This window comes from Trachinotus anak, unplaced genomic scaffold (genome assembly GCF_046630095.1).
Source record: "Trachinotus anak isolate AG129_WGS33_773 ecotype Australia unplaced genomic scaffold, CSIRO_AGI_Tana_v1 ptg000032l, whole genome shotgun sequence".
NCBI lineage: Eukaryota > Metazoa > Chordata > Actinopteri > Carangiformes > Carangidae > Trachinotus > Trachinotus anak.
The window spans coordinates 16,100,551-16,125,255 of record NW_027273883.1 but is presented as its reverse complement, the minus strand read 5'-3'; the positions used below and the strand labels follow the sequence as shown (position 1 = coordinate 16,125,255).

General features: G+C 41.2%; 3 protein-coding genes across 11 annotated transcripts; all 3 read right to left on the bottom strand.

The window, feature by feature from the left end:
* Positions 1–503: 503 nt before the first annotated feature.
* LOC139613765 (zinc finger protein 572) lies at positions 504–6,430 on the bottom strand. Of its 4 annotated transcripts, none has more exons than XM_071470635.1 (4): positions 5,975–6,430; positions 5,386–5,878; positions 3,791–4,752; positions 504–2,350 (listed from the first exon to the last, which is right to left on the bottom strand). In XM_071470635.1, the coding sequence occupies exons 2-4, from the start codon at positions 5,867–5,869 to the stop codon at positions 1,502–1,504; spliced, it is 2,295 nt and encodes a 764-aa protein (XP_071326736.1). In that variant the 5' UTR covers positions 5,870–5,878; positions 5,975–6,430; the 3' UTR covers positions 504–1,501. The 4 variants fall into 4 exon arrangements, with proteins under 4 accessions (XP_071326736.1, XP_071326735.1, XP_071326737.1 ...); XM_071470634.1 differs by having other exon boundaries at positions 5,386–5,913; positions 6,040–6,430; XM_071470636.1 differs by having other exon boundaries at positions 6,040–6,430.
* A 2,369-nt stretch (positions 6,431–8,799) lies between these two features.
* Positions 8,800–13,089, bottom strand: znf576.2 (zinc finger protein 576, tandem duplicate 2). 3 transcript variants are annotated; one of them, XM_071470642.1, is made up of 5 exons: positions 12,823–13,089; positions 11,908–12,096; positions 11,679–11,794; positions 10,818–10,961; positions 8,800–10,614 (listed from the first exon to the last, which is right to left on the bottom strand). In XM_071470642.1, the coding sequence occupies exons 2-5, from the start codon at positions 12,050–12,052 to the stop codon at positions 9,772–9,774; spliced, it is 1,248 nt and encodes a 415-aa protein (XP_071326743.1). In that variant the 5' UTR covers positions 12,053–12,096; positions 12,823–13,089; the 3' UTR covers positions 8,800–9,771. The 3 variants fall into 3 exon arrangements, with proteins under 3 accessions (XP_071326743.1, XP_071326745.1, XP_071326744.1); XM_071470644.1 differs by having other exon boundaries at positions 12,468–12,838; XM_071470643.1 differs by having other exon boundaries at positions 12,685–12,838.
* Positions 13,090–13,655: 566 nt separating this feature from the next.
* Positions 13,656–24,487, bottom strand: znf576.1 (zinc finger protein 576, tandem duplicate 1). Of its 4 annotated transcripts, none has more exons than XM_071470627.1 (10): positions 24,332–24,487; positions 23,307–23,832; positions 21,962–22,471; positions 17,705–21,363; positions 17,344–17,617; positions 16,474–16,668; positions 16,292–16,384; positions 16,008–16,194; positions 15,513–15,720; positions 13,656–15,406 (listed from the first exon to the last, which is right to left on the bottom strand). In XM_071470627.1, the coding sequence occupies exons 2-10, from the start codon at positions 23,785–23,787 to the stop codon at positions 14,117–14,119; spliced, it is 6,897 nt and encodes a 2,298-aa protein (XP_071326728.1). In that variant the 5' UTR covers positions 23,788–23,832; positions 24,332–24,487; the 3' UTR covers positions 13,656–14,116. The 4 variants fall into 4 exon arrangements, with proteins under 4 accessions (XP_071326728.1, XP_071326730.1, XP_071326729.1 ...); XM_071470629.1 differs by having other exon boundaries at positions 17,344–17,614; XM_071470628.1 differs by having other exon boundaries at positions 24,404–24,472.
* Between the last annotated feature and the right edge of the window lie 218 nt (positions 24,488–24,705).

Genomic DNA, 24,705 nt, shown 5'->3' with positions numbered 1-24,705 from the left:
TAAAATGACAATAAAATTAAATAAAACAAGTAGAGTACGTACTTATATAAAAACAAGTGTAGAAAATAAAGACATAAGCAATAAAGACAACTAAAAAAAAAAAAAAAAAGGGAATTTCCGACAAATTCAAGTTTCCATGTTAATCGTTGTTCTAAAATAAAGTTGTAGAAAAAAAGAGAAGAGTCGTTTAGATTCAGATAACGCGCATTTAAATGGTTTGGTATTGTCAACAGCATATTATGGTAACACAAATTGCAGTTGTGTTTTAACCTTTGTTGAGTTTGCTTTGATTTTACAGATTAAAACACTGTAAATAAATCTTATGTTTTTAAGAATGTAATGTAATGAACACAGTTGAACCATATGCATATTAATTAGACTCACTAATTAAATACCACAAACGCAATATATGGGGCTTATGGGGCAAATGTGTGAACTCTTTCTCATGCACGCACACAAAAGCACAAGGCAATCATGTAGATCAAGAATAAATTCATGCTAGATATCAAGAACAAGTGTTTATTTGCCTTTAGAAAAACATCACCATATATACCACACCACATATAGTAAATCACAAGTTGACATTACTGATGTCATTATTGATCAGTACCATTATTTGCATTGATGAAGTATTTAACATAAAGGTCAAGTGCGCGCGCGCACACACACACACACACACACACACACACACACACACACACACACACACACACACACACGTACTTCTATCTTTGTGAGGACACTCATTGACATAATGCATTCCCTAGCCCCTTACCCTAACCTTAACCATCACAACTGAGTGCCTAACCCTAACCCTGACCTTAACCTAAACCTAATTCTAACCATAACTCTAAAACCAAGTCTTAACCCTCAAAATGTGATTTTAAGGTGTCTCAAAAAGTGAGGACCGGCCAAAATGTCCTCACTCTCTTAGTAAAATACTTTTTTTTGGTCCTTACTATGTAGCAAGTACAAGTACACACACACACACACAAATACACACCCTTTCAAGTTTTTAGACAAACTCTGAGGACAAAGAAATCCAGCATTTTTATTTAATACATATCATAAAACCTAAGGATTCAACTTCCCCACACAAAAACAAATATATAAAGGTAGAAATCAGGATTTTTTTTAATGCTCTGAGAAATCCTGCACAATATTGCATAGACTTCAGTAGTGTACTGTTTTGCCATGATGGCACAACCCACAAACTTTACCCCAAAAAGCAAATAAAACAAATTAAGTTTGGAATGTTTTCTTTGAATGAAAAAAAAAAAAAAAAAAAAAAAAACTTAATTATGTTAAAACAAGTGTCACAGAGTCAAGTGTTACAGACACACTCCAAGAGTCTATTCATACTTTCGGAAAAGACAATTTCTGCCTTGTCCTTTAACTGTATTTATGGCGCTACAGGTATAGCACGACAGCAGGTGTATCCTTTGCAGGATGGGAAACCACAGAATAAGTTTTCTTGTCTTTTTTCTGCCCTCACAGCATTTCATTTCTCCTTATCAGCACATGTATGGTGTGAAAGGTCAACCTCCATCTTAATTTCTTTCTCTGGCTTCCAGTCTGTCAGCTGGCAGGATCTGGATGACCACAAATCAACATCAGAGCCAGGAGACTGAGGCTCTTTCTTAATATCCATTATTAGTCCAGAGGATGTACTAAGAGTGGAGAGATTCATGGGAACCATTTTTAACTGCATAATTTCTGTATCTGCCGCTCCTTGATTTGGTTTAATGACTTTGCTATCACTGCTCTTAAATTCTTGTCTGTTAGCTTCTCCTGAGATGTCAAATTCTTCTGGCTCATTTTTAATAGCACATAGAGGAACGTCGTTCTGAGCAGACTTAGATGAGTCAGACTTCTTAGACAAATTCAAAGGTGCTTCACATTCTGGATCCTGTTTAACCCTTGTTACCAAATCCAGAGGGGTGTCTTGCGGCACTCCAAGTCCAAGGTGTTCATTACTTGAAACAGATGGGAGAGATACTTGGGGCTGGACCTCCATAGATGGAACTGGTGTTTGAGGGTTTGCAGGTGAGACAGGCAGGCCATTGGTTTGTGATGGACAGACTGGAAGAAACAAGACAAAACTAACACCAGGAGGCGGCTGTTTGTTTAGGGTTAGCTTCCATAACCCATCGGATGGGCCAGAGCCAGTGGACCCACCCCCTGTCACAGGGCCTGGACTAACAGGGTCTTCAACAGGAGCAGCAGGTTTGTTTAAAACCGCAGTAGGCATAGTAACGGTGTTTACTGAACATGATGAGTCTGGTTTTGCACTGAGCTTTTTTGTCTTAGATGGCGAGCTCTTTGTGGCCTGACGTTTCTTTGGGGCACTCTAAATGGGAAAGACGACAGAAGCATCCCAGTTACCAAATGCATTATATGAAACATAATAGTACAACCTACATGGAGAGATTTAAAGTAATACTTTCTAACAAATATGCTTATTGTCTTTCCTGCCAAGAGTTCAAAGAGAAGATCAATACAACTCTCACATCTGTAGTCAATAAACATAAAACTAACTCTGGTCTAAAGATAACAAAATCTGGCAATTTAGTACCTAAAAGTTAATTAACATGTTATATCTTGCTTGCTTAATTAGTATTAAAAAAACAAAGTGTAGAAATATTACAAAAACAAATAAGCAAATGTCTCAAAATATAAAACTATTTCTTTAAAACTTACTTGAGGAAAGATTGAATCACAGTTTAACTTTTCTTTACAGAGCAATGCATTTACCAAAGAAAGTGGCTGGGTAAAGTATCTGTTATTGGTAAGTAAGCTACAACATCCTAAATTAAACAGTTGCCAAACTATGTTCTATTCAAAAGCTTTTTTCTCAGAAAATTAAACACTAAAGTGAAAAAGTAACTGAATACCAACACTGAGCAGATTTACATGCACGTTAACATCCTGGTTACTACCTGGTTTTTTGAGCATCCAAATTATGTGGAACAGAAGTGAACATCTAATCCTTGTTTTGAGAACACTGGATTTTCTAACAGGAGTACTCTGAGTGAAACTGGGCAGGGTGGCAGTCTGTATTTAGGTCAATCAATTGGTCAATCAACAGAAAGATAATGATTGGCTATTTTAATTAATCAATTAATCATGTCCATTTTTAAACAAAAATGGAAAATATTTAATAGTTCCAGCTTCTCCAGTGTTAGGAATTGCCATTTTTACTTTTGTCTCACATTGTAGTCAAATGAATATCTTTGGGTTTTGGACTAGTTTTTGTTATTTGAAGACATCACCTTGGGCTCTGGTAATTATGTACATTTGTAATCAACAGATGAATCATTGAAAATAACTGTATAACCTATTGCAGATTTTTGTTCTGGCAATGAAATTTGTGGCAGAGATACTGAGGAAACAAGACCCACCTGCTTGCAAAACCCTGGAAACTCTATGATATGATGCATACTGAGATATAAGTAACCAGGTTTCTAATATGCCATGTAAATGCTGCATCTCAAATGAAAACAAAATAAGACTCAAAACTGGAATACTAACGTGCATACAAATGCACTTTTCCCATATTGAAAGTGTTCTCTATCAATTTTCATATTTCTGCAGTTTCCTTTTCATAAAGTTGAAGTATTCAAGACTGCATCACACTCAACTGAAATCAACGGCTGCCTGGAAGGTAGGAAATGCATCTAAAAATACTCTGCATGCTTTAGAAAATGGGTGGCACAAGTATTGTAGGACTTGGATCTAATGCGGGTAAAAACACTGGTATGGTCCTTTAAAACCCTGCCCCCACACTCACCACAGGCTGGGGTGTTTGTCCACAGGTCTTGAGGTGGCTGTCATAGTTCTGCTGGTGGGGAAAGCCGAGGCCGCAGATCTGACAAAGGCAGGGTGATTTGCCAGCATGACCGCCCATGTGGGACATTAACAGCAAGGCTGACCGGAAACCCTTCCCACACTCAGCACATTTCAGCACCCTCTGGTGAGCCCCGGCATGTTTCTTCAGCTCCTCCGAACTGTCAAACCTCTCTCCACACTCCAAGCATCTGATCTCGTCCCCTTTAGAACCCTGGCTACCCCAGCAGCCTGTGTCCTTTTTGTGCTGCTGGAAGTCCGCCTGACTGACAAACTCTCTCAGACACGCCACACAGTGAATGCGTTCAGGTTCACACTTGTGTTGGCGGTACAGCTTTGCCAAGCGGAAGTGGCAGCGGCATCGTACGCAGGTGTAAGGCAACAAGCCAAGATGGGAGAAGCTGTGTTTCAGGAGAGCATTCTTCTTGGTGAAGGTCTGTGTGCAGTCTGTGCATTTAAAAATGCTGCGGCACGTCTTCCTCCGATGGCGCGCAAGGGATTTTGGGGAGGAGAAGTTGCGGCCGCATATTTCACATACAACATCCAGCATACATTTGTGTAACTTGACATGATATTCACACGCCTTCAGGGAAGTAAACACACGTTTGCAGAGGTCACACTCGTAAAACTCATCCTCGAAGTGAGTTTTCGACAGGTGGTCCTCCAGATCCTCCTGCGATGCAAAGCCCACCAGACAGATGCGGCACACGAGACGATCCACTTTGGTCTGGGCATGTGTGCGCAGGTGAACGCGGTAGTTGTAAATCTGACAGAAGCGCTTCCCACATTCAGCACAGCAATATGGCCGTGCCCCAGTGTGCAAGTTCATGTGGTCCTGGAGCTTGAATTTGGAGGGCAGCTGGAGATCACAGACACTGCAGTGGTAGTTGCCCGAATGACTCGACTCTGGGGAAAAGAGAGGGAAACTCAAAGTGTGCCAACTGATCAGGGTTAGATCATGATCATACGACACACACTGAGCATACAAGAGAATAACTGACAGAAATAAATATGAGAAACAATTAGAAAACTGACAGCGTACATTGCTTAATATTTTTTACAATTTCCCTACGCTGTCTGTGGCATTTAGCCCCAAGTGCATTTGTTCTCACTGCAGCAGAAATCTTTAAAAATACCTCAAATATATATACTTTTATTTTAAATCACAGCTTAGCACCATGATTTTTAGCAAAATTTACTTCAACAGGAGGAAATAATGCACTTGTTCAGGGCTATTTTCAGCTGCGGATTGATAAAGTCTTAGTTTTGGCCTATTTATGGGGGGTTTTTTTTAAGCAATAAGAAAAATATCACAAGACTTATCCTTTCGAAACCGGCCTTGCAATATAAATGACTTGCCCTAAGACAAGCGCATCTGAATGACTTTAGTACCAAGACTCTGGCATCAGTAAGCATCAATATATACGTGTATATATTGGATATTAAATTTAGGCAATTCAGCTACGGTTGTAGTGTTTCAGTCAGACAGTAAACTATTCATTGCTACATGCTCATGACAGTCAAGTGAATGAGCCGTACCATTGTTTTCCCCGTCCTCTTCCTCATAATCCTCTTCCTCATCGACCTCTTCTTCCTCATACACATCTGAAACTTCACTGTCATCCGAGTCACCCTCCACATCATGCTGCACCTCTGTTGAACGGTCTTGTGCAGCGTCTCCATCACGGGCATTTCCTTCCCCTTCTTCCTCAGTGGCTGGCTGCGGGCCCTCTGTGGTTGCCAGCCCATCGACGGGCCCCTCTCCTGCAGGCTCGGACAGCTGGAGGCGCACAGGGCCTTTGGCAGCTTGTTCATCTTGTAGACTGTGTGCAGGAGTGAGGCTTTTGCAAGGCGATGTCGACGTAGTAAATACTGCGGTCTGCTGGATACTCGCGGTCTGTTTTGCTGCACCATCAGCTGACAGCAGTCTCTGTTTGTGTGTGCTTGAAAGCGACGTGGGAGAGTGACCGGGTGTTTCTCCGACCGAGCTCTCCTGCGGCTGCAGGATATCCGGAAACCCCATCTCTGTTAGCTGGATATCAATGGTGTATTCAATGGACATGGCTGCTGGCTCAGTCAGCATGAAACACAGAGAAGGCCAGGTGTCCAGTTAGCATTTCATACTTACAGTTACAGGTTAAAGACGCTACATGTTGTGTTACTGGTGAACAGACAGGTGGTAAGGTCACAAACCTCCTGTCTCTCCGCTTTCTTCTTCCTTTACTTTCCCGCAGGAGCTGCCAAACAACTTTTCCACGGAAACTGAGGCATGACACACCTTGAAGCGCGGCTGGCCATCTCCCTCACCTGGCGGCGGCAGCTGCTGATGACAAAGCGCGGTTTCACGACAGTCACACAACGAGCTTTACCCGCGATGCGTGGCGTCCAGTCGAGAGCGTCCTTCACACCCAAACCGAAGCGGAGGGACTCGTTCACACGCCTTGGAAACAAAGCGATAACAGCTGCAAACTCACTTATCCCGATGATGAAGGGGAGTTGGGGGGGGGAAAAAAAAAGAAAACAAAGGAAGCACCACGACAGGAGGAAATCCACACGGACACCCGAGCACCCCTGCTGGCTTGGAGCGGTACTGGCAAAACAACGGCGCAGGTATTTTACAAAGAAGACCACTTTACCATTAACTAACATGTCAGTGCTACATCACTGTCTTTAAGTGTGTTTTCAGCGAAGTTACCAACCTGGCAAAGCAGGGCCCAAACCCCCAGCAGCCCCCAAAAAGCCCCAGGTTTACCCCCTATCTCTTGGGTTTACATCATTTGATTGATAGAAATTTACTGCTAAAGTACAGTATCATCATCATCTTGAGGAATAAACATCTAGTTGTAGGACTTGGTCTCAAGTATTTTTTTTTTTTTGTTTGTTTGTTTTTTTTTCAAAATGACTCAAAGGATCAACTAATGATTTCAACTCCGGATTACTGGATGGTTTCTGCAAAAATAATGAAACTGACGTGGTTGGGAACAGTAGGGGCCCAAAAACAAGTTTTAATTCAACCATGATATTGATGTACCTTCACATCCCCTGGATACTTTAATTTTGTATTACTGTATACTTATACGCCTCTTTAATTCAGTGGGAAATACTGTATTTTTGCTGACAAAGATACTTCATAGTAAACCAGTGGCATACTTGTGAGAGGACTTGGCCCCGACATGGGGAGGAGAGTCAGAAAGCCTGGAATTAAAAGTTTGTTGCACTTTTGTAATGCTATGCTCTTAGTATAACATAAGTACAACTGTTGACTGGACAAATAGCTTCACATAAATAGTTACATTATAAGATAGCAATAGTTGATCATCTCATGCTACTGCAGATAGCAGAGAAACTGAGCTCAAAGTAGTAACTCAGTCAGTCATCCGCACAGTGAAAACTTTAACATTTGCAACACTAAGCTTTATTTACATAAGTAAACAAGTATTAGACAACATTTTACATTTTACAATTTTAAGACGCTTGTAATATGCAGTGTTTCTCAAACAAAAACCCTGTTTTGACAAGTTTTACTTTTGTGTCTGCAAACATTACTGCTGCAATCTTTAGCAACATCAGAAAAGTTGAATAACTCAGACCATGTTATTATTTAATGTCACTCCTCGTACTAAGGCTAGTCAGTCTGGTTTACGGTGACAGCAGATTCTAATATTGTGACTTCAGTTTTAATGTGGAACAGCAGGGCCTGTTGTGGCTCCAACAGACTCTATTAGGGGGGTGTTTACAGCCTGCAGTGTTGCTAACTTATTACATTGTCGCCACATTTAGAGACTTTTTTCAAACAAACTGGGTATAAACCTGGTGCATGGACCATGTACAGATGCTGACCAGGGGCTTAGGGCTACATTTCTTGTTATGGGCAGTCTACCAAGCCGCTCTGGTTTCCTGGCTGCTCAGGACCTGCGGGGAAGTGGAGAAGCATTTCCTATACACTAAGTCTCGCCTCCACAGCAAATAAACTACTTTTGTTATATGTATCGTTATTACTAAAGGAGGTAGAGGAATGACTAAACATAAGACACACAGGGTAGAGAGCTAAGGGGAGAGGGAGGAAGGGGGAGAAGTCATTGGTAAGAGGTTTCGTACTAACCACTATGATCTACATATCAAACAGAAGGAGTGAAGACCTGCCTCAGATGAAAGTGTGTTACGTTCTTGTTTTGGATGTAAACAAAGGATAAACTATTGTGGAACTATCTGTGTGAGAGACAAAATAAGAAAGGTAGTCTGCCTGGGGCCCCGGTGGCACACCTGATGGAGCACATGCCATTTGGGCTCAGTCCTTTCTGCAGTGGCCCAGGTCTGAGTCTGGCCTGTGACCTTTTTCTCATGTCATCCCCTCTCTCTCTCTCTCTGACTGTAATAAAGGCAAAAGCCTTAAAAAAAAAGAAAGTCTGTCTCTTCTAACTTTTTTTCTAAGTGATCATTTTATATGTAAATATAAAAACAATCACAGCAGAGTCTTTGTCTTTAATTTATGTTTGGTTAAAAAAAAAAAACAGGATTTGACCATAGACATTCGAGCCATATACTAGGTTTTGACCTGGTATTTTTAAATGGGTTCTTCAGCTCTCTTCCATTCAAGTGCACATTAGAAAAATATTCTTGTGACTGTGAGTCAACAATGTTTTATATTCAAATGCCACAGAACAGACCCACGATAACAGTATGTCCCACATTATAAAGGAAGGATGCACCAAGATTTCTGAGCATGGACAAAATGTTGAATAATCAACATATCAGTAAACCAGACGTTCTCGCTGAAACAACCACTTACATTTTTATATACTACTTATTTATGAGTCATTAAATATTAAGATGTCCAGGGAGCCCCATTCTAAGGATACAAATCATGATCAATACATACAAGAATTAGAATTTAAAAAAATAATTAAAATTGTGTTCCTGAATTAGAACTGAGAACAAAGACAATTAGGCAGGTTATTTCTTCAGCAGCCTCCCTTGGGATACCATGTTTTATTACATTTTTTGCAGTGTCCAGACACATTGCAGTGGGGAGAGAAACAATCCAATCAGTAAATAACACAGGATATACACAGTTCCTTATGGGACTCAAAGGCATTAAAAAGCCAGAGTTCCATTTGAGAAATTTCTAAGACATTAAATTTTACTCTGAGTGGAAAAAAATAAGGGAGAAAATTTTACTGTAAGACAAATCAGGATTATAGTGGATCATTTTTGCCCACAGGCCAAACACCCCACATTGAATCTGGAGCACTTAGCCAAAATAAAATTTTTGCAGAACTTAATTATGTTATTTTAAAATTCCTCCTGAATGAGGCTTAATTTAGAGAGGAACATAATCAAAATATTAAGTGTAAAAAATGCATCATATGAACCAGAAGCTGTACATAACATTTCTTTTGACAAACTGTCTACACATTCAAACACAGTATCTTTACTAGGCATCTAATTTTCTTCAAAAAAAACTTACCCAATCTGTTTTGAAAAAAAAAAGAAAGAAAAAGAAAACATAAAAAAACAAACATTTTTTAAACCACAAAATGAGTTGAACAACTCAAGACACCAAGTAATAAATTCACACCACACGCATTTCACGCTTAAAAAAAACTGAAACAAATCATTTAAAAAGTTAATCAAAACAGTCTGTTTTTACAAATAAACTATGTTCTGTGACAAAGGGTGTAAGATGGATTTAACAACATTTGGTTAGTCAATTTAGAAGATGTGTCTGTCCATAATTTCATCAGCTCATAATCAAAACCCAACTTTAAATCCAAAATTTGCTAAAACATTATTCTCAGAACCATTCCAAACTCATCTGAAACCATGATCTGGGAGCATCAGAGCTCCAATGCTAAAACAAAAAAGGCAATTCCTGACTAAAATCCTCAAAAACCATACACTTTCCACAATGTCCCCATGTCTAAATTATCTTTTTGCACTTGGATTTTCAGGCTTTTCCTCTGGGTGGCTTTTCTGGTGAGCTTTCAAGGTGCGCTCACGGCCAAAGCTCTTCCCGCAGGTTGGACAGGCAAAGCGACCAACGGCATGAGCCCGTGACATGTGGGCATCCAGCTGCTCAGGACGGGCAAAGCTCTCTTCACATTCGTCACAGGGATGGGCTTTCCGCGGGGTGTGTTTCTCCTTCTTGTGAGCACGGAGCTGGATCAAGCCAGGGAATGAGAGGTCACATTCAGGACATGGGTGCTGACGGGGCGGGGCAGGATCTGCCTTAGGTTTCTTCTCCTTCCCTGGAGCTTGACTGTCATCGTCAGGAATCTTCTTATCATCCGTTTCTAATTTTGCTGCTGCTTTAGAAGGACGGCCTCGCTTTGCTCCACCTGCTTTTCCCTTTTCCTCTGCTGGGGTTGCTGCTGACTCCGATGTGCTGCTGGCCTTCACTGCCTCCTCAGGTGCTTCTGCCTCATCTTTCTTTTTCCTCTTTCCCTTTTTCTCAGCACCAGCTGGGTCTTCAGTTTTGGAAGGCCGTCCACGTTTCTTCACGGACGAAGCGCTGCCATTGCATTGCTGACCTTCAGGGTACTTCTCCTGGTGAGCCACCAGCTCTGACTCTGTTTCGAAGCCCTGACCACATTTCTTACAGCGATGGGTTTTTGTAGGGTCCTCAGGCTGTTCTGCAGTCTCTACATCTGGGCGGGGATGCTGGGTCAGGCGATGAGTACGCAGCAGTCCAGCACTCCGGAAGGTTTCATTGCAATCTTTACATACCAACTGCTTCTCTGGACACACTTGTCTTCTATGGGCTGTGAGCTGCGTAGGTGAGTATAAAGTTAAACAGAAACGTTAATTGCAAACTAGACAGTGTTTAATATTTGAAGCTTGAAACATAGTTTAACTATGTTTAGAAGAACAGCTAATTCCACCTAGGTTTTGGCACTCATGACATTGTTCAGGTGTTAAAACTGCCAGTCATTTTCGAGAAATTTTCAAAAAAACTTAACTATTACACTCACTTCAGAAAATGTTTTAAAGCTCTCCTTGCAGTGAACGCATTTGAAGGGCTTGTCATCCTTGCTGTGTGTTGGCTGGTGCTGCGTCAGTTCCTCAGATGACAGAAATGTGCGGTCACACACATAGCATGTGAACAGTGTGTTTCCCTGTTAAGAAATAAGATAAAAAGCCAAAGTTAAAACAATTCAAGACCAAGACTACTTGTTAGATGTTAAACACAAGTTTTTCAAATTCACTTAGTTCACCAAGAACAAGAGATGTGCAGGAGTTTGTCTTGGATTATTGAAAACTAATACAGTAACAATCAATGAAATGTATATGCTGTATGCCCAGTGTGAATTCTCTGGAGTGAATCTAAGCAACATCAGGCTATTATATTACAAAATATCAATATCAATTTCACAAATCAACTTACTTAAACAGCCCAAATAGCTTTCAAAGTGCATTCACTTGTGGTAGCTTGTGTATGCAACAATATTTTTTTCTTGCATTGAAATTCCATTAACTTTACAGCAACAAAAAAATGAAAAGGTCACAGATAAGAACAAACTGTTCCTTTAATTTCATGTGTGCAAATAACTGGAAAATTTGGTATCTAAGGCATAAAAATCTTCTTTAACTATCTGTACAGCCGATTAGAAAGGGGAGAAAAAGTAATAAAACAGGGACAGCAACATAAAGATTATACAATTCACTCTGGGCATGACTAAAAACAGACTATGCCTGTGAAAACATGTCATAAGCACCAATTAAAAAGTGTATTTTTATACATGTATAAATATTATTTCTCCGATGCAAAATTTGTGCATTACAAATTGTCACTGTTGCTAGTAAACTGAATGAACTGGAACTGTGAAGTTTACCTGCTGAAGCTGTTGCTTATACTCTTCCCGGTGGCTCTTCTTCATGTGCCTTTCCTTGGCTTTGGCGCTGCAGAATGTGATGAAGCACTGGAAACACTGCAGATTTTCATGCTGGTCTGGAAGGTGAACAGGTGGAGATTGGAAAATCGTGAGGCCATATAAAAAGAAGGTTAATCTTCCAGCTGCTTTAAGTAAGCTGGGCACAAGTTGTGATCACTGCACCACTTACAGGGTTGAACAGAGGGTGCAGGAGGTCCATTCAAAGTTATGGGTTTGTATGGTTCTGCAGGCTTTTCAGGGGGAACTTCAGGAGGTGGATCTGGTAATCCCCGTCCCATCACTATCTCCTCTATGTTCAGAATCTCTGAGTCCATCCTGGGATACTGGGTGGTCTAAGCAGAAACTCAAAACAATTTTCCTGGAATTAAAACGAGAACAAGGAAGAAACAATAACAAAATTACACAGAGGATACGCGTCAGGTTGAAATAACAGCAGTTTGATTAACGGGACACACAGCACTGTTATAACCAAACCGACATCGGCATTACGTTTACAATATACAGATAACACACGACGACATACAAATAATATGCCGTGCTAGCTAGGCTGAGGTAACTGTGAAGTACTGTCTCGTAGAAGCTACGCTGAGTATAGCCCATGGTTTGGTTTAATATTCGTCCAGTTTCTCTATGGGAATCACTCAAGTTTCAGCTCATCCCGGCTAACGTTAACGTACGTTACAGCCGTTAAGGCCCCAAGCTAAGCTAACTAGCTGCATGCAATCTTACGAGCATCCGGTCTTCATTTAACTGGTTAAAATGCTTCAATGGGCCCAGCCGGTGAACCGATACCGTTTGCAGAAAGGGTATTTGCTTCAGTTTAATGTCTGTGCACGTAGCTAACGCCAATCATAAAAAACAGGCTTTCGAGCGGGCTACCGCTAGCTAGCTAGTTAGCGCTAACAACACAGACTGCCATTCAAAGCGGATTGGGGACTTTTCATGCCTTTTTCACACTCCAAGTTTAAACTCATTTTTGGCGCGTTCATGCACCTGCTATGAATAAATATAACGTGCGTTAACATCTCTACATATAGCTAATTATTTCTGTAACAAACATAAGCCGAGTAGACGTCTGCGTTACCTCTGACCGCTCTTTGAAGGTAGTTTGACTGAGAGAGTTGACCCTACAGAAGTACAACGCACAGATCGGATCGGACGCTTCCTGGCGTATGTTGCGATAGCCGTCTGTACAACTAAGATGGCCGCCGGAGACTTCTTGGTGCTATGTTGTTATGATTCAGGTTTAGACGAAGGGTTCACATGTCGATTATAAACTTGCCAAATAACTCCTTTGTTGATTAAGACTAGTGACTGCAAGAAGAAAAACCTTTCATGGAAACAGCACAAGAGCTCAATTGTTATGCATTATAAACTAGCATTATAACAACATATTCTGCTTCCAGATTGCTACCACACCTGTTAAAACACCGCACTAACTCATGAAATGAGCTACAACACACAACGGTACAGCACCACACCTATGAGCGTGGTTTTGGACTAAGCTAATTTTCTATTGATTCTGATTCTATGATTGATCTTCGTCACGTGACCCAAAACAACTTGGGGAAAAAGTGCTTCCTGCAATTTTCACGGACCCTACAATTAACAATTTTATCATTACTCAAAAAAGACTTTCTATTGAAAGTATTAATGTTTCGTGGATCGATTGCTCACCCCCATTGTAAGTAATAAACGCAATAATGAATTCCATGTAACTAAGAGCCCTGCTGCTGCGCACCCTCCCTCATTGTCACACTGTCATGGCTTTCTGGGACACTTGAATACAACGGAGCCAGTTGTTTAAGTTATTAGTAATGTCTGTCTTTTTTCCTCCTATGACAAGACAAAGGATGTTTTTATGCAAACTTTCGTCTGCAGTGTTAAAAATACAGAAACAAAAATAAAAAAGTCATGTATTTTGTACCTGTTCTTTATTGTTTTGTGAAAATGAAATAAATAATGTTTAACATTTGAGCCAAACAAGCTCATCATAGAATGTAAGTGAGGTCAGGTTAAAATAAATAGTAAAAAATATCATGCTAACTGCGATTTAAAATCATATATTACACTTCTTTTGCGGAACAAAGCTTATGGATAGGAGTATTTTCTTTTCTTTTTACATTTCCTTCTGAAGGCAAATTTGTTTTTACAATTGCTCAATGACATAACAAGCCACATCACAAAGCATTTGTTTATTTTAAAACGCAGCACAATAATCCTACAAAATAATGACACTGCCAGTGAAAGGCATCATGGGAAAGTTTAAGGACAGAGGAGATAATACCATTGTTTTTGATAAGCTGGGTTTACATACACAAAAAGCACAGTTACATTCTATATCAGAAAGTAAGATGTTAATTAATAAAGGGTATAGACTACTCTTTTCCCAAACTCCCTCGGTTATGGAAATTCAAAAAACAGTTGTGGTTGCGTGAGATACAAAGAAAGACACAGCACTTCAGGCATAGCACTCGAGATGTTCTCTGACAGTCCTTAAAACGACACCTGCCCCCTTCTCCCTCCGCAAGCTGTTCTGGCCAGTGGCCTGAACCATCGTACCTTGTGGCTGCATTAGGCAGAGAATTTTCCTCCACAAGGCTGGGATTGGGCGTTTCATTTGTTGTCCTAGCCTTCTCTGTGGGGGGTTGAGGGGGAACTGAGTCCTGAGTATCAGAGCCACTTGAGAGGATCAGAGCCTTGGACACCTCCAGTCTGAAGGCCATGAGAGTAAAAGGTGCAGACACTGCCCCGTGATCCTGTCGGTACAGGAGCCAGGAGTTGACCAAAGCCAGATCTGTAAGGTACCAGAGCACCGCTTGAGGCCAGCAGGTTGGCGCCGAGGCAGTGAGGGGAATAGGGTAAAGATTTCTCAAATCTCTGCTGAGACGAGCCGACATTTGGGCCTTCTCAAAGTTGTCAGTGAGAGAAGTCATGTTCCTCTGGCCATTTCCCGCAGTAGAAAGTATGAAGCCACAGTGTGATCGGCGTAACATCAGTTTCCCATCTGAGCTCACAAACTCATCCCCGATCTGTCCTCGTGCTCCCCCGACCCTGCCTGCACCGTGAACCCCGGCAACTAGTAGGCGCTCTAGCATTGCAGGGGTGGAGAGGTCCTGCTTGCAAAGAAACACCATACTACCTCTTGGAGCCATTTTTTCTACAGCATCTTCTTTGTCTGAGAGATCCAGTTTAAGATCCACATGTAAGAGTAATCCACCCAATCCAATTAAAGTAGTGCAGTGGAGAGACAGTTTGTTGTTGTGCATCTTCCCAGTCAAAGGAAGTGGATATTGGTCGACTGCATAATCACCCTCTCTTTTCAGTGACTGACATCCTGCTTTGAAACGGCAGAGTAATGGCCGAACCTTCCACAGGGGATCAGTCTGTGTTTTTGAACTGTTCAAATCGTTTGGCTTGTCACCTTGGCATTGCCCATCACTATGCTGAGAAATTACACACTGTCTGCTTGGCAAATCTTTTCCCAGCTGTCCTTTTCCAAAGTCACCATCATGTTGTCCTTCTTGAACATTAATGGTGACTGGGTCTTGTGCTGGAGAAGCTAGCTTCAACATGCAAGACAGCTCGAGAAAACGTGAAAGCGGCATGGCTTCAGCAATTAAGGGCACCTTAGTCAAGTCCTCCCAGTAGAGCCTTGGACTAGGAAACTGAAAAGTAACAAGAGACCGAATACATTAAAACTTTTGATGGTCTTGCATTTGATTAACAGAGCCAAGTGACCATTTAAGAAATGGATCAAACAGGAAAACAAACCTTCAAAGTTCCCATTGCAATGTGGATCCCAACAAACTGTGCAACCTCCCTGGCTGTGATGGGGTTAGGCATACTGGATAGTTTATTTGTGCAACTGGCAATTTCTACCCAGGTATCCCAACCAAAATATTTGGAGAAGTAATCAATGGGCTTTCTGGTCCCGTTTGCATCTCTTGGTGCTTGGAGCTGGCTTGTTGAAGTTGGCAAACTATGGAAGAAAAAGAGGAAAAACATCATGAGAAAGTGAGCACCCTACACAAATACAAAGCAAAACAATTACATGTACACCATGTTTTTTTTTGTTTTTTTAACATGTTAATCTCCAAAACCTGATTTTGCCCTTCATTGTCCCATAACATTTCAATTTATGATCAATTATTATTTCTGCAGTTTGACATTATTATTGCCATATATACTAATGTATGCATACATGTATTTTTTTATTTTTACATATTTTAGCAGCTTGTAGACTTAATAAATTAATTTCTACTTTACTTTTGTAAAGTTTGATCTGGCTGTCGTGCACCGTTGGTTTGGTTCTTGGAGAAATAGTCCATTACTTCTGCTTCTGAGTCAAGCTGAGGATCAGACAGTTCAAAACCACCCACATAGTCTTCATTAGAACCACGGAGGAGAAAGTCCCGAAGGTCTGATGGATGAGGCCACTCAGCATCTGCCTCAACTGAAAGATGAGTTATTTTAGAGAGATATCTATGTTCAACAACAGGCCATGGATAATGCAGTTACTTCTATTTGTCATTTAACAACAGAAAACAAACCTTGTCCATCTGCAAAGTCATTGACCCTTGATTCTGACAACAGTCCTCTCACTCCTACTTCTTGGTAGTCTTGTGTGGAATGGCTCCCTTCATCTGTTGTTAACATGTTAAACATTAAAGCAGTGGTCCAAGTAATACTTGTTGGTGTACTGAGAATTTTACTAGAAAACACAAAAACTCACGTAAAGTATCTGCAGTTTGAGGCTCTGTCTGATGGGCAACACCGTATCCCTCTGGCATTAAACTCCCTCTGCAGGTCTGAGTGTCTCCCAGAAGAACCTCCCTCTCCTCCTCCTTCACTGGGTAGAAGATACACTGGTTGGTGTTGAACTCTGGGGTGATCCGACAGTCACTTGTTGTCTCCCCACTCTCCATTACTGAAAACACAAGTCCAAAAACACGATTAATCTCTGAAAAGGCAGCAAAAAGTGAACATACCACCACATAGGCTTATTTATTTATCACCTGTCTTCTGGAAAATCATCTTTATCAAGTAATTGAGGAATTCAATTACATATAGTTTTGATTGTTGGCTCTATATTTTTTCATCTACAGTGGATTATAAGAACAGTTCTACATTTTGGAAAATATACTTATTCAGTTTCTTTCTGAGAGTTGTGATCATTTGTTTAAACATTACATAAACTGTAATGTAATGACTAATAAACATATAAACAATTGTAGTTTTAGAGTTATGTTGTGCAATTACTTCTTGACCATTTAGTAACACAACCCTGGTACTTGCAGTGTAAGATAAGAAAAATTGAAGGCATGTAATTCACTTTAACACCTAAAATTGTTGCTTTTACATTTGTGTTGGCTGTATTATTGTTTGGAAAGAGCCCAGCAAGCCGTTTCCCTTACTTCCAGTCAAAATGCTAAGCAGCTGAGCTAATTGCCTCCTAGCCACGGCTCTTTACCAAATGCACAGACATGAGAATGCTGTTGATCTTCTAATCTAACTCTCAGCCAAAAAAAAAGCAAATAATTTGATTTCCTAAAATGCTGACTTATTGCTTTAAGATGTCACTACAGTGTGCACTAATACTTACACGGAGTGGCAGTGTTTTCATTGCTCACTGGCTCCACATTCCATCTGATGTGTCTGCTGCCCTGTGAGGCCTGAGCTTCATTCAGCATGAGACTGCTCTCCTCTTTCACCAGAACAGTCCTTATATCATGATGGTGCTGTGGCTGCACACTTGCACTCTTTCTATTCTGACAGGTGGGTGCAGCCAGGAGTGGATCTGAGTTATTCTCCTCAACCTTGATCTCCTGGCTCCCAGGTAATTGCACTTCATTCTCAGTAATGCTGTCCAAACCCTGCTATGAAAAACGTGTTGTAAGATTGTGAAGTTGAATTCATTATTCATTGTTAGTGTACAGTATTTGTTTGGGCAATTAGTATCTCACCTGTCTTTGACTGCTGCTTGGGGTCATCAGACAAGGCTCTTTATCAGCAGTCTCTCTCTGACTCGAAGTGAGGACCTTCTCCAGTATGATACCTGGAGACTGGTCAGTCTCCCTGCCATATTCCCCTCCTCCCTGCAGGCCCCCTTTATTTATTACTTCTTCAACACCAGCAGTGACTGACTCCAGCTCAAACACGACTTGCTCTTCAGGAGATTCCTCTAATGTAGAGGTCACGGAAGGCAAACATACAGCAGGAGCAGTAGTCTTGTTGGCCTCAAATTCATGACTGGTCACTGACTGTGAAGTCTTTGTGCCAGTCTCACCTTTGTCATGAATTTCTGAAACAGAGGTTACGGGATTGCTTTCATAAACTACCTGACATTCATCTTGTTCCTCCTCTGGTTCTGTTCCTCTGACAGTACCAGCACCTAAAAGTATCTTAGATATTGCATCCCTTTTTAGACATCCTGTCCCTCGTTTCCTACCCCTTGTAGCATTCCTTGTAACAGTTTCTTTCCCTCCTTCTTTTTTCCTCTGCACTAACATTTCTTCCTCTTCTTCTTTGATCTCTACTTGATGTGTGGAGCATGACACAGTCTGCAGAGTTAGACTTTTTTCCATTGTTGTTTCATCAGTTTTCTCAGGTGCTATAAATGTTTCAACGCTTCCACCCTCAGAATTGTGAGTTCCCTTTGATTCAGATTGGGGAACACTTTCTTGCGGAGAACTTGGTGCATCCCTTTCATTCTGCTCTCCAACAGTGACTAAATCTACCTCGAGAAGTAAGTCCTCCTTAATGTCTTCCTCCGTGGTAGCCTGAACTTCAGATTCTAAGCTGAGATGTTTTGGGGTGTCTTTTTCTTGCTCGGTTTCATCTGATGCCAAAGGCTCTCCTGTCTTCAAACTCTTTGCCTGAGTAGAGGTACTTAAAGCAGATTCAGATGTGAAATTTTGAGAGATCTCACTATTTTTCAGTTGATCAGATGGTGAGTGGACTTCTGAAGCGGTACGAGACTGATCTGCTCCTGTTTTACTTCCACCCTTATCTTCATAGGCACTCACTTCAACATCTGGAGGAGGAACAGGTAAAGATGGGGATGGAATCAGAGCTGGAAAAGAGAGAGTTCGCTCTCTGTCTTCTAACGCCGCCTCCCCCATCTCAGGCTCAGTATCCCAGTCTGCAGCAGCATTTACCACCCCAACAACCTTATCATGATGTTTTGGAAGTTGGTAAAGATCCAGCCTAGAGACCCCTTCAAAGATGTTCCCATTGGTGTAAGTGAGACCAGGACTTTCTATGATATGCACCTTCCCTTTGTGTTTCTGAAGGGATGAGACTTCACTAAATCTCTCCCCACAATCATTACATTCTAAGGCACGCTTGGACTGAGAAGAAGTTATTATTCCTTCAGTCTCTACTTTCGAGGAGGCTTTACGTTTCCTGGTGGTCTTTGGCTTGGGGGGTAGGGCCTCAGGTGTTTGACAGGAAACCTGTAGTGAGGACAATAATGAAAGAGCTTTCTGGTTCTTTTTGGGTCTTCCTCCTTTTTTCTTACTTTCTGCTTTGAGATCATTTGTTGGGTGATTGTTGTCTTCACTCGGTTGGGACATTGTTTGGGTCTCCGTAGGTGAGGTGTCCTGTGCCTGGCCTGATGTCTTTGAAGGGTCTAATTTGTAAACCTTCAGCTGGGGCTGTTTATGACCTTTGAGTAGAAGGAGAGAGTCTTGCATTATGTGTGGGCCGGGTATGTCCGCTGAAGCTGTGCTCGTTTTTGTATTGACCTTTTCCTCCTTTGACAGGTTTTTCTTTCTCTTCCCATCTTTTGCATTCTTGGGCTGATCTTTTCGCATTATTTTTCCTTGTTTTTTCTTTTTAAATACAGGCGAAGCTCCAGTTTTGTGTTCACTTATGTGAGTCACACCCCTCCTGGCTTCTTTTATTTGCCTTTTAATTTTATTTTTTCTTGTATTCTCTTTGATTTGTTGCACCTGTGGGTCCTGTGTTGATGAAGGTGATTTTATTTCTGTAGATACAAAATTCCCCACTTTCCTTCCCTTTTTTCCCTTCCTTCCCTTTTTCTGTGATGTTGCTTTTATGTCTAAAAGATTTGTTGTTATCTCTTCTTCCTGTGTTGGCTGATGCTGCTGCGGTGGCGTCTTCTGTTTCTTGTTTTTCTTCTCTTTGCTTTGTGGACCAAATTTGACAACAAGATGAGACTTTTTTCTTCTTTGCCGTTTGGCAGGTCTGGCATCAATTTGTAAATCATCCTTGTGTATGGAGCCGACCAGTTCTTGCATATATCCTTGATGTCCTTGAAAGATAAATGCCCTGGCTGTCTTTCTTTTCCGCACTTTCACCAGTTCTTGAGCTGACATTACATTTACGGGTAACTCTGAGATTTGTGGCACCTGCTTGGTCTCTAATTGTGTTGAAACCACTTCTTTAGCAGATGTGTCCCCTACTTCAAACAGGTTCTCCAACTGCTCCTGACCCTCCTTGCTATCTACCAGCAATTTCTCAGATGGCTCTCGTTCAGCCTTTTCTTCCATCTCTTGTGGTGCAGCTTCATCCATCACATGATGGACTTGATCTAGACTTACTGTTTGTATCTGTGAATCAACCTCTTCTTTGGAATTTGTTTCAGATTCACTTGGAGCTTGTGTAAGTGTGTCTGGTGGAACAAAAGGGCAAGAAGTTAGGTCCTGTTGCTCTGTTTGTAAAGGTGTCAACTCCAACTCAACTGTTGGCATAAGTGGTGGGACTGACAAGCTGGTCTCCTGCTCATCTATTACAGTCTGATGTGGAGTATGATCGGGAGACTTCTCCAGTTCAGTGGTCGGAAACAGAGAGGAGGACGGGGTTTCATTTTGTGGCACAGTTTGGGGTTGTTCCAGCTCCAAAGTTGGTATCAAAGCAGGGGTAAGTTCTAATATGACTGTTTGTTCAAGGTTTTGTTTGAGGTCAGCTACCTCATTCTGACAAACCATTTCATCCACAGGGTCAGACTGAATTGCACTAATGTTGGGCTGTTGAAGGATCTGATGCATCACCTGTCCTTCAGGTTGCTCTGTTTGTTCAGTCTGAACTAGTGTTAGCTCTATATTTTCACCTGCAGCTATGTGGGAACCTGGTTCTGAGATCGATGGGTTTTCCAACTGTCCATCTGGCGTAATGGGTTCCAGTATAATTGTTTGCTCCAGTGAATTACATTGGTTGGTTGTGTCCAATTCTACTGTCTTAGATTCTGACTGTTTCAGTCCAATAAAATCTATCTGCGGTGGACTGAGATTCAAATTCACTGGTTCTGCCAGATGTGATATCTGCTGCACTTCCAGCGGTTGGGCATGAGGTGGCACCTGCCCCAGTATAACAACTTGGTTAACTTTCTGCACATTTCCTAAAGATTCAATAAGTTTGCGAATCTGATCTGTGTCAATATTGGCATCAACTTTTTGCAGAGGTCCATTAGGCTCCACCTGTAGTAGTGCTGGTTGGGAAATAGATATTGGAGTTATAATGGGCATATTTTGTTTCACTTGCTGTCCAGCTAGGAGGGCATTACAGGCTGCAGTAGTCACTTTGTGCTTATTTTTCATATGACGTAGCCGTGTCTTGGTAGTCTTGAAAGTGCCCTTGCATATGGGACAAGAATAAGTACCTAAAGATAAAAGGACAAAAGCTGTGATGCATCATGGTAAATCATGAAAAGCACAATATATTTCCTGCAAACAGAGTTTTCTATTTTATAATTAGATCTGAAAGTATGACTAAGACAGAGTCTGTAGCCATGCTAGAAACTCTGTGAGGCTGTGCATAGGCACGGCGGTTCTTGAAATTAAATGCTAGAGTCAGCAGGTATAGCATTTATCACATTCATCATCTCAGTTTAACGCATTAATTTAGCCTCACATTTGCTAATCAGCCCAAAAGGCAGCAAGTCCAGTTGAGGTTCATGGGAATGTCATCAGTGTTGCAAGTGTTTTGTCATAAACCAAGTATTGGATAAATTTAAATAGTGACATGATAATGACTCTCCATGACATTTTAAGGGATCAACAATGCTATTATGATACCATGAATGTTTTTTACAAACTTTGATGGAAATCCATAAAAAGAGTTGAGGTATTTCACTATGGACGAAAGTGGTTGACTAAAATTGTCATCCTGAGAACCATGTTACTAGCTCAGCTAAAAAGTATGTTACTATTTTAATGTGGAAAATGATATTACATTCATAATATGGAAATTTTTCTTACCATCAGTTTTGTTCTTTTGTGGTTTAGCTGTGGTTTCTCCCTCATCTTCAGGTCCCCCTGGTAAGTGTGACAGAATATGTTTCTGCAGAGCTTTGGACATGGTGAACCTTTTTCCACACTCAATGCAAACATACGGCCTCTCTCCAGTGTGTGTGCGGCTGTGATACTTAAGTAACGTCAATGTTTTGCATGATTTGCCACAGTCAGTGCAGGCATAACCGTCCTGGCCAAAATGAGTTTTTTTATGAAGGGTGAGTTCGGATGACTTGTTGAAGGCCACGCCACAAAGTGGACACTTGAAAGGTTTCTTCTCTATGTGGGCTTTCTGGTGGATCATCAGTTCTGTCGAGTTTGTGAAGTAGCTGTCACATACGTAGCAGGCGAAAAGGGCATTCCTCAATATGGATTGCTCATATTGTCCTGGGTGGCTCAACTTCATATGGCGCACTTTGCTTTTGGGATCACGGAAGATTATGTGGCACTGAATGCACTGCAGGGAGAGCTGAGATGCTAGAAGGAAACAGTGCAGGAGGGGGAGAAACAGGACAGGAGGGGGCTAAAGTTAACATGTACATTCATATTCTTATTATAGAGACAAGTATTCATAGAAAGTATAAAGGATTGCAAAAAGAAAAATGTGGCCCTAAGGTAATTGCAGCTCCACCCATGTAGGTCAAAAGTCACACCTGCAGTATAGCCAACCAATGCTGGATTGTTAAGGTATATACAAAATTTAAATATGCATATTTTTTCTTATCAAAACATTTTGATTAGAATCCTGTAAATTTTTAGGAATTTTATCAGTCAAAGTAAATTACTGGTCCAACTCTAACCTATTGCGTTTTGTTTGGCTGCTTCTGAGCACCAGAAACTATTAATTCCACAGGTTTAATAACACTGGATTCTGTATCAGTATGGCAATACTAGGAAGTGTTGTAAGTAAGTCTTATAAGTATCTTGTAAGTAGGCCACAATGGTATTTGTGCACAGTTAGTATAATTACTGCAGGTATAGTTGATTATTGTATATTAAACCTAAAAGCAATTCACATGCTGCTTTAGAAATCACAATAACCAACATGCGTCTAAAGGAAAAAAATAATCACAGTAACTAAGATGCTACTGTGCTAAATCATTATAGATTTCTATATAGTGCACTGTGTGGACTGCAATGTCCACATGCTGTCACACTGTAAACTGGGATTTGACAAAACACTGAACCTCCCAACTAGGAAATGTGACTGCTGTATGTGTAGTCCCAAATTCAATGTAATAATCAAACATCAAGCAGGTTTCTTAACTCTAGCAGTTAACACAGAACAACAAACAAAGGGTCAAATACTCACACGTCAGATGCAGTGGTTTGGACATGTCCATTTTCAGAGGATCTATCATGGCCTTCTTGGATGGAACATATTTTTTACCATCACGTTGACCTTTCTCCTGTTTCTTTGTGATCTGCCCGTCACACTGCCGATCTGTATTTGTATCAGAGTCCGTGGGGGCACTTTGCTTTGAAGCAGAGTCTACCTCCATCCTTTCAGAGTTTTCTGAGAGCTCACTCACTGGCTGAACAGTGGTCTCTTTCTCCACTGCTTGTGTGAATGCCACAGTTGCAGGTGTTTCTGCCATTTGTACCCCTGTTTGAGTTTCCTGTGGTGTGATCAATGTTTCAGTCTCAACAGGAGAGGCAGATTTAGTCTTCTCCTCTTGTGCATTTGGTTCAAAGTGTGCTGGCTGAGCCTCAGTCCCAGTGTCCAGTGGTTGATCTGTGGGTGCTGTGGTCACAGGGTTTGACCCACTGTTTTCCTGGGTAGGACTCTGCATGGCTCCCTGCCTCTTGGCTCCTCAAATGCACTTGCTCATATGTTTCTATGAAAACAGGTCCGATACAGACACACATTGCGACTGTTAACTAATTACACAAGTAAATCAGCTCTTATATGAACGCTTACTGGACACACAAAGCATGCTATTTCTTTTGCATCGTTTAAAGTTGTTGGACTACTTTCTGAGAAAGGCATCTTTTAAGAGGTTAAAAGCAGTGAACAGCAGCTTTGTTATTCACATGACGACAGCTGGGAAACCAGAGAATGAATGGGCTTAAAACATTTGTATTACAAAAGAGGACCGGTGGACATGGAGCGCAGCCATAGGAGGTTGTGGTATAACCCAAATCCAACACTTAATTCTGTATAAATAAAGAGCTGGGTTATGCTAACATTTGTCTTTAACGATCTCGCCATAACAAGCACAGATTTACAGATACTGCTAGCCTAGTTAGCCTAAATTCAGCGATTTGTCAAATCTGGGTGAAAACGTTAGCATTTCTGGCCTGTTACGGCACGAAAGCTGCTAATTATTCACTTACTTTGTACGGTCCACGTTTACACACACTCCTGTATGTCTTCATAAATGTATCAGGATGTAAATATAAGGTTACCCCTGCTGCCTCGTCCGCCCAAACATCTCCGCGTCGTTTTCGCACAAAGCCGACGCTAAGGTGCTGCAGATATTATGACGTCAGGTCTGACAAAGGCCGCAGAGGAGTCATGGGAGTTGTGGTTTGTTACAGGTCAGTCCTCCACAGGTTTGTACACTCTGCTTAAACGGAAACACAACCATACTACACAGCAGTTTTTATATTTCAACCAAGCTTATAATATATTTAGAGATTTAAATACCATAGAAATGACAAATGTCATGAACTAGTCAGGTAAATTTTATTTATATAGCTTAAAATTG

Bases quoted from the DNA above. Each gene is read 5' to 3' on its own strand.
- znf576.1 (XM_071470627.1), bottom strand. From the start codon at position 23,787: ATGCAGAGTCCTACCCAGGAAAACAGTGGGTCAAACCCTGTGACCACA. The intron at 22,472-23,306 runs GTGAGTATTTGA...GTTTCCTTCTAG, and splicing joins CAAACCACTGCATCTGACGT to CATCTCAGCTCTCCCTGCAG. The intron at 16,195-16,291 runs GTTTGTTTTCTG...CTCATCTTTCAG, and splicing joins TGACTTTGCAGATGGACAAG to TTGAGGCAGATGCTGAGTGG.
- LOC139613765 (XM_071470633.1), bottom strand. From the start codon at position 5,929: ATGCTGACTGAGCCAGCAGCCATGTCCATTGAATACACCATTGATATC. The intron at 4,753-5,385 runs GTACGGCTCATT...TCTTTTCCCCAG, and splicing joins AGAGGACGGGGAAAACAATG to AGTCGAGTCATTCGGGCAAC. The intron at 2,351-3,790 runs GTGAGTGTGGGG...TTTCCCATTTAG, and splicing joins GACAAACACCCCAGCCTGTG to AGTGCCCCAAAGAAACGTCA.
- znf576.2 (XM_071470642.1), bottom strand. From the start codon at position 12,052: ATGGACTCAGAGATTCTGAACATAGAGGAGATAGTGATGGGACGGGGA. The intron at 11,795-11,907 runs GTAAGTGGTGCA...TTCACCTTCCAG, and splicing joins TGCACCCTCTGTTCAACCCT to ACCAGCATGAAAATCTGCAG. The intron at 10,615-10,817 runs GTGAGTGTAATA...TCACCTACGCAG, and splicing joins GCTTTAAAACATTTTCTGAA to CTCACAGCCCATAGAAGACA.